General features: G+C 37.4%; 1 protein-coding gene across 5 annotated transcripts in view; it reads left to right on the forward strand.

Moving 5' to 3' along the window:
• RPS6KA3 (ribosomal protein S6 kinase A3) overlaps positions 1–15,106 on the forward strand; it is an 81,506-nt gene that overhangs the window by 16,559 nt on the left and 49,841 nt on the right. The window contains exon 3 of one of the 5 annotated variants that reach the window (XM_074858660.1): positions 9,978–10,129. The exons of the other annotated variants lie outside the window; for them this stretch is intronic. Within the exon in view, the coding sequence (XP_074714761.1) occupies positions 10,091–10,129 (39 nt within the window). The 5' untranslated portion in view covers positions 9,978–10,090. The remainder of the gene's footprint in view (positions 1–9,977; positions 10,130–15,106) is intronic. 5 annotated transcript variants of the gene reach the window in all.

Genomic DNA, 15,106 nt, shown 5'->3' on the forward strand with positions numbered 1-15,106 from the left:
CAGTAAACACTGAACTAATGCATTGTGAAGCACACATAGGAGTAGAGTGGTCACTCTGAGCTTGAACTCCCAAGTGAACACAACAAAACAGATATCTATTCTTTTTTTCTCCCTTCCACATAACATTTTTTAAAAAAAATTTTCTAATTTCAGCTACCCATAAATTCCAAAAGCTCATACCTCATATTCCTTTCTGCTTTCAACTTTCAATAGTCTTTCAGAGGAAGATCAAGGATGAGCAAGGACTGTGAAACTGTAGTTTCCATTGCTTTAGTTATTGAGAGGCATTAACCAAAGGAATTCTTAACCCAGGCTTCTTGAAAATAGAAGTTGCTTCTGAAGAGAAGATCAGTCAGGAAGGTTCATTGATAATTTAAGTTCCTTATCTTCATGTCAAACTTGCAGTTCACAAATTTTCATAATGTGAAGATACCAGTGAGTTCAGGTTTCTTAGTGTGATGCCTGTGACTTTTTCTCAGTCATGAAGGCACTTCAGTGTTTACCTGTAGTTTTGTGTTAGAGAGTACTAGTGGACTGTTAAGCCTGGTGATAAATGACCTTACCAATAAAACAGAGGTTTTGGAAATGCACATTTGATTGGAGTTCAGGGTTCATATGCTGGTATTGCATATTGTGCAGACCTCAGCTTGTGTTTAGATGGTCGAAGCTGTTTCCGTCTACGCAGTAGCAACGCTGTAGCAGTTTCTGCTGAAGTTGTGGACAGAGCCAGTTTAGCTAATGAGTGGAGCTGCCGTTTCCAAGCTTGTCTTCAAACGTACCAGTAATAGATGTAGCTCTTAAGCTGATATGAACATTAGGAGATTAAAAGCTTGCACTATATAACTGCTTTTGGTTCCTCCTCATAGCATGCAAGGTTCTGCTGTCTTTAACATGGGGTGAAGAAACAAGGCAAGTGCTGACAGGTGACTCTAAAGTAGTGCAGTGTTGAAGAGTAAGAAACGAACAATATTTGTGTGGTTAGAAGGCAATACTAGAAGGATATCATTTGTTCTAATATTCTTCATAGCATAGACTACAGTGCTTGCTTGAATTCTTGTTTGAACTAGAACATCTCTTTTTGGAAAAGTGTTCAGTTTTGGTTTGGTTAATTTATTCTGACTAGTGCCACTGCTTGATGCTGATTTCCTTGTTTTGAGTCTGTAACTTCACCTTCTTCTGATGAGCTTTTTTGTTTTGTGTTTATCTACTAAAATTATATTCTTTGTCTATCGTATTGGGTTTATGTGACAAGGTTTTGGTAGAGGAGAGGGGGAGTGACCTCTGTGAGAAGAGGTTGGGGGCTGCCCCACCATGTAGGACAGAGCCAGTTCCAGCCAGCTCCAAAATGGACCCACCACTGGCCAAAGCTGAGCCCATCAAGGACACTGGTGGTGTGCCTCTGTGATACCATGTTTACAAAAGGGTGAGAAATGCTGCACAGCAGCTGTGAGAGTAAGGAGTGAAAAAGCATGAGAGAACCAAGGTCAGGAAAGAAGGAGGAGGAGCTCCAGGTGCCTGAGCAGAGATTCCACTGCAGCCTGTGGTGAAGACCCTGCTGAGGCAGGCTGTGCCCCTGCACCCATGGAGGTTAATGGTGGAGCAGATATCACGCCAGAGCAGGTAGATGTGCCCTGAAGAAAGCTGCAGCTGGTGGAGAGCCCATGCTGGAGCATGCAGAATTATTTACAAGTAGTTTCCTGTACTTTCTTCAGACACTTCCAAATTGCTGCTTTTTTGGGGAGCAATGTATTTTAACACAATATGATTATTAAAAAATTAAAACATTTCTCTAATATTCTATTACACTTGACCTACTTGATTAAGATTGTGTTAGCTTTTTAATGCCTCAGACCAGTATTTTAGGAACTTGTTTTGCATTTATTTTTAGGTTGTGTTGAGTAAAAGGTTGCCAGTAGTGATGTAAAATAATCTATTTTTTTTAAACAAAAAATTACTATGGCTGCTCAGTCAGTCATAACTGGAAGCTAGCCTTTGCTGTCTGTCAGCTAATAAAATACTACTTTAGCTGTGATGTGATACTCTTTCAGTGCTTCATATCTGTTTTGGTGCAAGATAAAGACTGAAACTCTCTTCTGAAGTTCTTCTGTTTAACTTTGAACTGAAATGGACTTGGAACACTCACATGGTCACTGACAATTTATGCAATTTCTCAGCTGTAACTGAGAACAGTAGAGTGAACAGGGCTAGGACATCAGGTAAGAAGGCAAAATTTTTTGTTAGGTGTGTAAGGTATGCAAGTTCAAGACAGTTGCCATAGTTATGTGGAGAAGAAGGTTAAAACTTGAAATATTGCATCCTTTTGCTGTGTTAAGTGTTTGGATAGTGTGCTGATAATGCAAATCAGATACATTTAAAATAACTGCTAAAGACAAACACAGTCCTATCTACATAGGAAGTCTGTCTAGTATTCCGCATATCAAAAGATAAATTTCATTTTATTACATCCCTTTTCTTCTGATCAAAAGTAAAGTTAATTGACTGGAGAGTCTGTGTTGCATAGCTTGGATTCAAATTAGGTAGTTTGTTTTAAGAAAAGCAGGAGCTGTAATGGTACATACCTGTTTGAGGAGTCCAAGATGCTGTATAGTTCAAAATCTTGCTCCTCTTAAAAGAAGAATCATTCAGTAGTCTAGTTTTATTAGAATGAATATACTGATTATATCTGACTTTATAGCTTGCTGTCAAGATTTTTTATGTAATGTATCTCATAAATGATCTGGGTCCAACAGGAAATAAATGTAAGAACAAGGAAACAACTGGCTGAAGCTTGACCTAATGTGAAAGCTGAAGTGAACATTACTGAAAGAGGGGAAGCTATTTAAAGCCTTTTATGTGCTACCTTTCTCATGCGTGCGGTCTGCCATTGCTTTCTCTATCTGTGTCCATAGAGATTGAGTAAATCAACTGAGCAAATTGTTTTGAGCTCTTGCAATCGTGATGCATGCTTTACTAGTTAAAGCTTACCAGAAACTACAGCTAGTCCACCGAGTAGCTTCCCATTTTGTATATATGTGAAAAGCATATTGTTTGCCATCTTTGTTACGTTCTGTTACCTGGATTCAGTTTAACTGTTAAAACACTTAATACTACTGATGTATTACTGCACTCTACTAGCTTCAATATAATTATTAAACATACAGAAATATTAGGTTCCAAAAATTTGTGAAAAGCTGTTTTCAGTAATACTTTGTAAGTTGCAGGAAAACTCAAGTATGTTTCTTTTTGGTAACCTGCAAGGACTGAAGATTACTTTTTTCAGTACAGGCAAGAGTGGAACCTATTCAGGCTCAAACAACTGGGATGAAAAAGTAAGCCCTCTCTCCAGTGGAGGTAGTTGGGTAATATTAGTACACTTGAGTTCTTGTATGCTTTGGTAAAACTTTAAACAAAATCCTACTTTAAGCAGAATTAAAGCATACATAGAATTAAATAGAATGAAAACATAAAGCAGTATATTAAAATATACAATCTGGATGATGACAAACTAAATCTCAGTAACTGTCATCTTTCTGTGAAAAATATATATAACTAAGATAACTAAGACTGTAGTTAATGGGTAGTCAAAAGGTAGCATAAGAAATGCTTGCAAAGAAAAGTCAGTAGTTAAAAATGTCTTTCATTTATTTTTCTCTAGTATAATTTAAATAAAACAACTGTTGGCAGTCAGGAGAGATAAAAATTAAGACCTTTGTCTTGCCAATCAGTGTTTGAACAGAAGAATTTATAAGGAAAGCATGACCTTAGAAAAGGCTTTAATATAAGTTAGAAAACTAATTTGAAGCATGTGGGCAATATAGTCTCTTCGTCGAAGTACTGAACTTGATCAGTCAATTATATGTGGTAATGTATTGGGTTTGCATGGCAAGGTTTCGGTAGCGGGGAGGCTACAGGGGTAGCCCCCCCTTCTGTGAGAAGCTGCCAGCAGCTTCCCCTGTGTCCGACAGAGCCGATGCCAGCCGGCTCCAAGACGGACCCGCCACTGGCCAAGGCCGAGCCCACCAGTGATGGTGGTAGCACCTCTGGGATAACGTATAAATAAGAAGGGGAAAAAGTTGCTGAGTGACAGCAATTGCAGCCAGAGAGAGGAGTGAGAATATGTGAGAGCAACAGCTCTGCAGACCCCAAGGTCAGGGAAGAAGGAGGGGAGGAGGTGCTCCAGGCGCCGGAGCGGCGATTCCCCTGCAGCCCGTGGTGCAGCCCATGGCGGGGCGGGCTGTGCCCCTGCACCCATGGAGGGTAACGCTGGAGCAGATCTCCACCTGCAGCCCGTGGGGGACCCCACGCCGGAGCAGGTGGGTGCCCGAAGGAGGCTGTGACCCCGTGGGAAGCCCACGCTGGAGCAGGCTCCTGGCAGCACCTGAGGGGAGGAGCCCCGCTGGAGCAGGTTTGCTGTCAGGACTTGTGACCCCGTGGGGGACCCAGGCTGGAGCAGTTCTTAATGAACTGCAGCCCGCAGGGAGGGTGCACATTGGAGAAGTTCGTGGAGGACTGTCTCCCATGGGAGGGACCCCACACTGGAGCAGGGAAGAGTGTGAGGAGTCCTCCCCCTGAGGAGGAAGGAGCAGCATAGACAACGTATGATGAACTGACCACAACTCCTATTCCCCATCCCCTGTGCCACTCAGGAGGAATAGGTAGAGAAATTGGGAGTAAAGTTAAGTCTGGGAAGAAGGAAGCAGTGAGGGGAGGGTGTTTTAAAATTTATTTCTCATTGTCCTGCTCTGATTTGGTTGGCAATAAATTAAGTTCGTTTTCCTGAGTTGAGTCTGTTTTGCCAATAACGGTGACTGGTGAATGATCTCTCCCTGTCCTTATCTCAACCCATGAGCCTTTCATTATATTTTGTCTCCCCTGTCCAGTTGAGGAGGGGAGTGATAGAGCAGCTTTGGTGGGCACCTGGCATCCAACCAGGGTCAACCCACCACAAATGATAACATTGAGATTCTATATTATAAATGCATGTATACTGTAAAATGTACCATGAATCTATAAAACGCTGGTCAACAGGCAGTGGTGGTGCGGGGAGGGACGTGTCAAGGTAAGGACAGGAAGATCACTCACCAGTTACAGTCATGGGTAAAACAGCCCCCTGTCACTCAGGCAATAATACTAAAATGGCAGTAATCTGGGGTAATCTCATTTGTTGTGTCACCATCCATGAAAATAACAAAAGATAAGAATGTTGAAATGAAGTAATTCAACAAAAAAAGCATAATTAAACTGGCGAATATTTAGATTTTGAGAGAGGCTTTAAGTGATTTTTAGTGTCACCTCTATTTTTAATGCTATAGCATTGTACCTGTGAGAGCTTTTAGTTTCAAAACTTTGTTTGCATTTTGGCAGCTTGAAGCACTGTTTCAGGACTGCTCCAAACTTGGATATTACTGTTTGGCTGCTCAGTAACAGTTTCCAGTTACAAGAATAATCATGTGTGTTAACATGACAACATATTTCTGATGATCATTTTTGATTTGTTTGTTTTACTTTTGCTAGTATAACCTTTACATTTTAATTTTCTGTATGTGTATTTTTGTCCTTTTTTTGATGTAAATTCTTGGCTCTGTGGTGGAGGTGGTAAGACAGCTAGAATTTCTTAAATACTACAGAAATGTTTGGACTCAAGTATTTGTAGACTGCTGAGTTTGGGATTCCGTATTTTTTACAGACTGATACTGAAACAGCTACTTGTGCAGCTTATCAGTAGTAAAACAGTGACAATTTAGTATTTTTGCAGTTTTACTGAAGGATGAGGTATACAGTCAAGTTAGTCTTTTACATTGCTTACACATTCTTGAACATGTACTTATTACTTGTTTATATGGAAATCAATCTGAGCAAGCTTTCTTTAGAGCAGTAGCAATCCAGTTGTTTGAAACAATAATATGTAATTCAGTATAACACCATGTTCCTTGTTATGAAGTAAGTTGTAGTTTCTGTTAAAGCCAGACGATAACCTGGCCACATAATGAGACAGTGTCTACTGTGTAATGGAGTGAAGGAAACCATCTGGGTTACAATTACTAAACTCAGATTTTAAGGTGGTCCATAAATCTTATATTCCTTCTAATATATTGTACTAAATATACTTAAATATACTTACACATGTATGTAATTCTATTTTACAGTCAAATAACTTGATTCTTGAACAAATAAGTTTCACAGGCAAACCATTTATGTCTGTAAAACCTGAATCCAGTTATTCCCTTCTCAATGCCCGGATTTTGATTTGTAAAAGGCAGAATACCTTTTTTCCTCTAATGTAATGAAATTGGAAGTTCATTCTCTTCCAAAGCACTATGCTGTGCTGCAGCTTGGATGAATTCTGTGAGAAACTTAGTGATGTACACACATCTTACCTGTGTAAGAATGGACTTAGTGGTCCTGACATAAGAAGTTACGGCATCCTTATAAACAGTGGAAGGCTTTTTACTCTGAGATGTGAACTGTTAGATAGCAAACCCATCTAGAGAAGGCAAGCCCTGGAATATTTTTTTTCCTCCCCAAGATATCATCAGATGTTGAAGAAAGGTTACAGCAAAACTCTTTCACTGATGTCTTCTAATGGATTTTCTGAGTGCCTTATTTTGCACTTGGTATCCTAGGTGCAGCATACTTTCTGGATCTTGGTCAGAAAATTGAATGATTTGAGAGTGTAAGCAACATTGGAAGTCAAGCTGCTTACTTGTTCCATGAAGAGAAAACAGATGGTAGCCCTGAAAAGCCTGTAAACTAGCAGATGGGAACTGCCACACCCCCTGATTAATAGAATATTGCTGCTTTGGCTATACAAACATATTTATTATGAAGAGAAGTACATTATTCAGCTTCTGAAAAACCAAAAAAGTAGCTCTCTGTTCCTCAACTGTTTACCTTCATCAAATGAGGGCTTTTCATTCCTTATGTGTACTCCATTTTTGTTTTTTCCAGCTAATTGAAGGCAATCCGTACTACAGAGCCTTGCTTATCTAACAGCATAAAGACTTAATTAGTTATTACACTTCTCAGACTGATGGTATAGGAAGAGTGTCAGACTACCTAATGGACTCCACTTAGGTGAAATGGTTCAACTTCTGGTTATGTGTAAAAGTGAGCATCTCACAGTGGCATGCACATTTTATTCAAAACCTATGGATTCCCACATGTTCTGTACTGCTTTGAGAGTTACTCCAGCATCTTTTAGTTCTGCTCTCTATGAAGGCTGTGAGCCTCATTCTCTTGAACGCCTGGACAGCAAGTCAGATGACATTTTCTCTTCATTTTTGTAAATTCAGAGCATCCAATTTAAAAGAGGTGGGGAAGATGGGAGATGAACTTGCTTTATATTTCTGTTCTGGAGGAGGAAATGCATTGTGCAAGTGGAGTGCTGCAATTGACAGCACTGTCACTGATGGGCATAGCAAATTCCTTTTGTTTTGGAGACAGTTGTGTTTCGTGATAAACATGTATAACACAAATCCTTATCAAAGACTTCAAGGTAAGGGGAGCAATTTGCTGGAGCTTGTCCTTGTTATCACAGACTTCCCTGTTGGGGACTGCTGCCCTCTAACCTGTCTCCTGCTCATACGAAGCAATATTTAAAAGGACAAACTCTCTTCTCAGAGATTTTCAAAATAAATTATGTGGCATATATCTTAATGTTTCTGGTTGGCTGGTAGTGCTCTTTGGGAACCATGCAGGCTTTATTCTCCCAGAACACAAGAAATTTCTTCCACCTGCTGCAGACCCATGCCAGTTATAAGAGAACTATTGTTGTGAAGTAACCCCGCTGACCCCTGAGCACTGTGCTTTGTACTTCACTGGGAGGTCACATAAAAGGTTTGGGAGAGCAGTAGTCAGTAATTGTACAAATGTTGCAGTTGAAATGCCTTATTTCTGTCACCCTTCACAAATAGAGCTTATCTGCAGCAGAATACACTCATACCCTTGCAACAAAAAGAAGAGAAAATGGTTATTTACCCACAGTATCTTTTAATCTTTAAAGAACACTGTAGTTAGTGTAGGTCTTACCACTTACTCTCTATTTCTGCTTTTAGCTCTCTTTGCTACCATAGCGTTTAATTTAGTGACTTGGAGATTCCTGCTTACTCTGCTTTTAGTGCATTCATATGTGTTCTTGACAAGGTAAGGCAGAGAGCTTGAATGGTCTCCCATTTATTTATTTAAATTTGGTTTAAGTCTTCAAAGTGTAAGCAACTGTATTGCTGTTAAACTGCAATTCTTGAGATATTTCAGTTTTGAGGGGGAAGTAGCTGGAAGTTTAAAACAATTGAAGAGAGGAAAGCTTCAAGTAATTTTTGTACTATTTATGAAATACTTGAAACCCTTGTGTTGCAGTAACTTCCTTGTGTTCAAGAAGCTTTGTTTATCCCAAAACAAAATACTGAATCATTTTTCATGCTGTGCTACTGCTGTTGTAGTAGAGGCTGTTTCTTCCAAAAAGGCTGTAACACACCGGACTGTAAGAAGTACATTGTAATTGAGGACTCAGGGTGTAGTATTTGCTGAATGCTTGTGTAATCTACAGTAATAATTGTGTATATTCAATACATAGGGTTTAAAAGATCCATCCCTGAGGATGTGACATAAATAAAGACCCAGAAGAGTACAAGAGAACACAAAAAAGGCACATTTTTGCTTGTGGGGTCCTGATAAAGCCAGGGTCTTTATTTCATCTCTGCATTTGGCCAAGAGGGTCTTCACTCATGCTGGGGAGACCTGTAATCCAGGTTTTAAAGGCAAAGTTAGAAACTGATACTGTAGACAACCAGGATGTGTGGTATAGGGATAGAAGCAACATGTTCTGTCACTTAAATAAATCACTGGCTTTGTCTTCTGAAGAGGAATTAAAATCTAAAAAAATTGCAGTGATCCAGATATTTGTTAGACCCCAATCAAAGGAGGTAATTTGGAGGGCTTGTTAGTTTTAATGTCTTGTGTAGGATTAAGTATAGTATTTTGCTGTATGTTTCCTTTGGTCCAGTCACTACATGGAGTCACCTGGATCTGTTCATAGCTGAGTACTTGTATATACCTTTGACTAAATGTTGTTACTTGCCTTTGTTTGTTTATTGCTTGAAGAAAAACAGTCTTGCTCCATATTATAATAGAGCATTGAACTGTGTAGTTCAGCATTTGTAATAAATATCAAAAAAGCTAAAGATACTGTCAATATTCAGAAAAAATAACTTTCATACTGAATCTAGAGAGAGATCAAATTAAAAGCTTCATCTCTAGCTGTTTGAAGTAATGGGATTGAATTCTAATTCTCAGAAACTTTTGAAGTTTTTTTTTTTAAACATTGAAAGAAAGTTTAGATTTATTACTCTAAGAAATTTTTCACTCTACAGAGCGATATGATATTGATGCATAAGTCAGACATTTGAGCTGGGTTATCCAATTCAAATAATTTCTGCAGCCTGTCTTTGCCCTAACCTCTATATAACATCTGTGTGCAGGATTTCAAAGGGCTATGCACAAGGTCAGTTTGGTCCTCTAACAACTAGTAAATAAAAATAGTCATTGAGCATATGCATACTGCATTCGCTGCATTGAAGTCTAAATAGTGGTGATATATCTTAAGATATTTTGTAAAATCAAGTTAAAATTAATAAAAATACAGTTATCACATGTAGGACTTAAAATAGTTGCTATTCTGCTTAACTAGTGAAATGTTGCATAGTAGCATGATTTCTGAAATAGATGTTGGTATTTTTTGTTCTTTTCTGGGTACCAGGACTAAATAACATCTGCAAGAGCGTGTTGCTATCAGGCAATTTACTTAAGTTTCCTGTGCTGATCTCTACAGCATCAGCAACGCAAGTACTACTGGTGCCCAGTTTTTCTTTACTGTGGGGGTAGAGAGGGGGGGAATCAATGTCTGTCTTTTTTTTTTTGACCTTTTTTTCCCCCCTTTCTCTCTCCCCACCCCCCCTGACTGTGTCTGACTTGCCTGACAGGAAATTTTCTAATTGCCGGAACAGCTGGTCACAGCAAAAACGCCAGGGTTGGTCTTCCCTCTTAGACTTATGATCGCTCAGTCAGAAAATCTAAACATCATGGTTTCTTAGTCATGTTTAAGTTTCTGGCTCTACGTGTTCGTTCTGTCCGGGTGAGCTTAGTTTCTTATTTAAAAGAATAAGGGGGAAAAGGGGAAATTTTATTTTAATCAAACTTATAATTTCAAAGAAATTTTAGTCTTTCGCTGGTTTGGGATCAGTGCTGTTTGTATACAAAGCCTTTTGTATTTTCTTAAAAAAAAAAAAAAAAAAAGATTTGTTGTATGCTTGTATTTTGTAGAAGTTTCTAAGGTACCTGTTGATAATTTAACTGTATTGGGAAATTTTTGCTTGTATGTAAATACTGTAAAACTTACCTTTTATTCTCCAGAAATGTATGAGCTAAGCTGTAGGTTAAGTTTTCTTGCTGAGAGTCTAGTTTTATTAAAAATGTTTGTCTTTTTAGAATTAATACTTAGTGGTTATTTTAATAGTTACATTTTAATGTAGTACTTTAAACTGTAAAATATGTGTGGAGTGACAGTTAAAATAACAGTCTTATTAAATTTACTTCTGAAATGGTATTAAGAATAGTGACACTTGCATGCATTACAGTTAATGTTATGGTTGTTTCAACTTTATAATTTAGTCTTAGCAGACAATTCATGTAATTTGTCTTGTTGAGCATATATTTAAATATAAAAGGGTTGTTTTAAGTTGAAAAATATCTCTAGTGGAGAACTGTATTATCCCAAGGACTGTTTCAAAACTATTTAACAATACGTGTAAACATTGAATGTGATAGAGCATTTTATTGTTGAAACTCAAATCACTTCTCATGTTTCTCCTCCTGTAAGTCTACAGATACTTTTCGGGGGGACGGGGGACACAAGACACACAACCCAATCTTCTTGTGTACTGTCTTAATATCTTAAGAAGCAGGTCTACTGCTTTGTAAAAGGGATAGTAATTTAACACCTATTAGCCTATGTACTCTCTTAAAATTTGCAATATGTGTTAGAAAATGAAATAGAATTTGCTTGCCATAACTGAAACACTAAAACAAGACATGCACCTAAGACAACAGAACATAGGCTGCATTATATACAGGTTTTTAAATATAAACCTTGTAAAATAAATGTTTATCAACTTATAGTTCTTTTCCCCAGGCAACATGAAAGGTATTTCTTAGAAGTTTTATCAAAAAAATTATATTATTTTATCTACTTATGGCAGCTTGATTATATTGTCTTTAACATTCTGTTGATTTTAAAATGCTAGACAGGGCAGAGCAAACTAAGGGTTTTCAGCCCATACACATTTTATAGTAAATTTAGGTTATTTTCTCGAAACGGGAATCATAGCTTTCATAGATGAGCACTGAATATGCTTTTATTTTTAAATTGTTGATTTTTTTTTTTTAACTTTGCAATGGTCTGAGATGTTCGTGCTTACAAAGTAGGAACAAAACTTATATCAAAGTTACTGGGAAATGAAAGTTCCACCCAATGAGTATTTTTTTCCAATGCTGACATGCACAGTCTAGTTCATGAGATAATTTTGTGATGTTTGATCAAAAGAGAACTGCGTTACAAAACTGCTTTTGGTGACCAGCATCGGGCTTTTAAAATGCTTACAGGAATTCCTCAGCTTTACCTGCTAAACAACCTACTGCTCACAGGTTCTTTGGGAAGGAAGGAGTAGAGTCCCACTTCTGTCCTGGCCTTTGTATTTTGATTCTGAGGAGGGAAAGCATCTTCAGAATTACCCTCCCAGCCTGGCCAGCCATGTTTATCCAAAGGGTCTCATCTATCCTTTGACTTGTTGCTCTGGGACAGGACTCTGATTCAAACTCCTATCTTGCTTCATCTATAACACCAAAAGAATGGGAGGAGTTCAGTCTCAGTAACCACGTCTGCAGTTTTCATTATGTGAGTTGGCTACCTGGAACAAATGTGGACATAGACATCCTTCTAGATCTCAAAAGAGTAGTAGAAAGCCAGGAACGGAAAGGAGTAGAAAGTATAGAGAGTAAGGAATAAATACAGTGATTTTTCTTTGTTATCTCTATGCTTTGTTTTTCTCTTAGAGACTTCACAATTTAAGAATAATAAAAAAACCCTGAAACTAAACATTTGGAAGTTCTGCTTTTAGGAAATCTTATTTTCTGTCAGGTAAAACAATACATACCATCTGCAACAAGTAATTTGATGTCAGTTGAAAATGTAAGTTTTTACTTCTTTTAAAAAGAAGCAAAGACATAAATTGTGGAAACCTGTATTTCTGACTTCAAATGTCCATGTTAATTAGAACTTACTTCTGCTCTATTCTTGCTTTTCTTTGGTAGTAGTGTAAAACAGACAACATCCACAGAATACCCTTGAGTCAACTTGACTGAATTTTATGCATGGTAGGGCTTTGCTTTGTGTTTTATTATAATAATTGCTACTTCAAAAGCAGCATTTTAAATCAGCTTTTTAGAACAATTGTTTGTGTGTGAACATTAGTTCTATTAAGTGACTCAAATTGAATATTAGTCACAAATATAGGGAATGTGTTTTATTCCATGGTTTAGCTCACTAACATTGCTTACTGAAGTAATGGGAGATTGTGAAATGCTTGTTGGACCTTGAATTTATTTTTTTTAAAGGCAGTTTTGAATTTATAGGTAGGAGTATAATGAGTATAGAGTGTAAGAATGTATATAGAATGTGTCTGAGATTTCTAAAAATACCTGGACTGGTGCATTCCTCACATTTTTAATTCCCATTTTTACCTTAAAGATTTCCTAATACAAAAGGTAAAAGTCATTGGTTTTTAGTTTGGCTCTGTTATTTCAAAAAGCATAGCTCATATGGGTTTTATTTCTTCAGGTAATACTGAAAATTAATCCTACATTCATAACAAGTTGGGAAAGTAAAAATGCATCTAGGAGGCTTCCTGACTGAAGGGAGGGGAGGAAAAGGAAATTATGTATATGACCTGGGGAATTGTGCCAGCATTGAGTCATCCTTTTAAAATCACTTGATATCCAATAAGCTTACTGTCTTTACAGGACATAACTGCTTTATGTAACTTCAGCACCAAGGTTTAATATCATAGTCAATATTTCAGAAATGGTTTCTATTTGATTACAGGAATCAACATTAGTCTGCCTGTGATGGACAGAAAAATATTTTGCAAAATCCAGCAATGTCCATCTGAGCTCTGATAACTACAATGAAGGCTAACAAAATAGTAAAAGGAAACCTGCAACTGTAGTTGGAGCAGTGTTAAGTAACTTGCTGGGGAATCCATTTTTCTGTTTTCAGCCTTATCTTCACTGTACTGAATGTACATGTGCCTCAAGAACATGCATTTGTCTAGAGGAAGCAAAACATTCCTGAAAATGAGATTGAGAGGAGTGAAAACAAAGCTGCTAATCCTGTAATGAAAATAGAAAAAAATCTATGTAGCTACATACCTAATACTAACAAGTCAAAACTGATAAAAGCAGTATTTTTGCCGCTGCTCAACTTTCAAGTGGAAAAGATTGCAATTAGCTCTTTATTCATTGGATTTTCTTTTTTGAAAATGGTATGGTCAATAGTGTAAACTGATACAGCAGTGATTTTGTCATATAAGTTAAAATTACTTAAGTGCAGTTGAACAGTATTACACAGGCAAGTACACTATGAATTGTCCTTTACACTGATAGAAATTACTATTACCTATCTTATAGCAAAAGGGTTACACTTTAATACTGTTGAAATATTTGTATCTTTATTTCAGAAACTTAATTCTAAAATTTATTTTAGGGTTGTAATCCTATTTTGAAAGATGGCTAATGTTTGAGGGGCCTGTTCACCAGTACTGGCAGTATAGATCTGACTTAGCTGATGTAATTAAAACTAGCAGAAAGATTTTTTTTTTTTCCTCTCATTCTGGTTCCTGACTGTATAGAAGTTGAAATTCCAGAATTGTGAACTTTCCTAATGGTGATTCTGGCTGTTTCTCATGTATAAATTACCACTATACAAAATAGATATATAAACCAGATTTTAATCCATTTTAAAATGTTATTTTAAATGGAAAATATTTGTGAAACACTTCCTGGAAGAGTTTCTGGTGGGATCCCATCATTTCTTAATGTATTAATAGTGTCTGTTCAGAAGCAGTGTTAAAATTACAATGTTGGCACAGTTAAACGCTAACTTGAGCACTAGGAACAAAGAATCTTGCACAATTTGGGGGAGTGACTTTGGCAGGCAGTGACTCTGAAAGGACTAGCAATACCACTGAACACTCAGCTGAGTACAGCCTCATGGTCAGTGCCTTAGCAACTGCAGTCTCTGCAGGTCGAGGCAGGAAGATTGTGGCTAGGGGTAGTATGGGGCTATCGCTTTATATGCAGTGTAAAAGCAGTCCATCGTAGCAGGGATGCAAGGGCTTCCAAAATAACATTAAAAATGAAGTATTAAAAATAAAAATTTGTTCAGAGGAGACCTTACAAGACCACGAACTGGAAGGTCACATTACAGCGAAAAATCTGAACTCTTACTTATCTTAAGGGGCAAATTATGTCATAACTTAAGTTTGTAAGTAACTATATGTAGAAGATGCTTCTGATTGTACCTTCTTAAGTCTGTTAAGAGCAGTACAGAATTAACGGATAAAGGTGAAACCTGGGCAATGTTGGAACCAGGAGTATCAGTATTAAAGTTAATTTCTCCAGTAGTTACTTAACCTGGCTTAGATATTAGAACATGTTTTAGTTATTCATTGAGATAAACAGATTAACAAATTTTAATCTAATGTTTATTTTAAGTCAAAGTCTTAGGCGCATTTTTACAGTTTTTGGTCAGCATGTCAACCATGCTGTCCAGGAAGAGTTGTTGGGTTTTTTTTTGAATAGAGGAGCTGTCTAAAGATTTGTTGCATATGCCAGATTTCCTTCCCACTGGGTTTTGATAAACTCCAGTATGTATAGCCATGTCTGTCCTGGTCATCTGTGCCTCTTATTGGAAAAATAATGTTTATTTAAAAGCCTACTGAGAGGCAAAAGCAAACACACCATAATATTTTTTTGTCCAGAAATAGTGTTGTAAAAT

Source organism: Strix uralensis, chromosome 2 (genome assembly GCF_047716275.1).
Source record: "Strix uralensis isolate ZFMK-TIS-50842 chromosome 2, bStrUra1, whole genome shotgun sequence".
NCBI lineage: Eukaryota > Metazoa > Chordata > Aves > Strigiformes > Strigidae > Strix > Strix uralensis.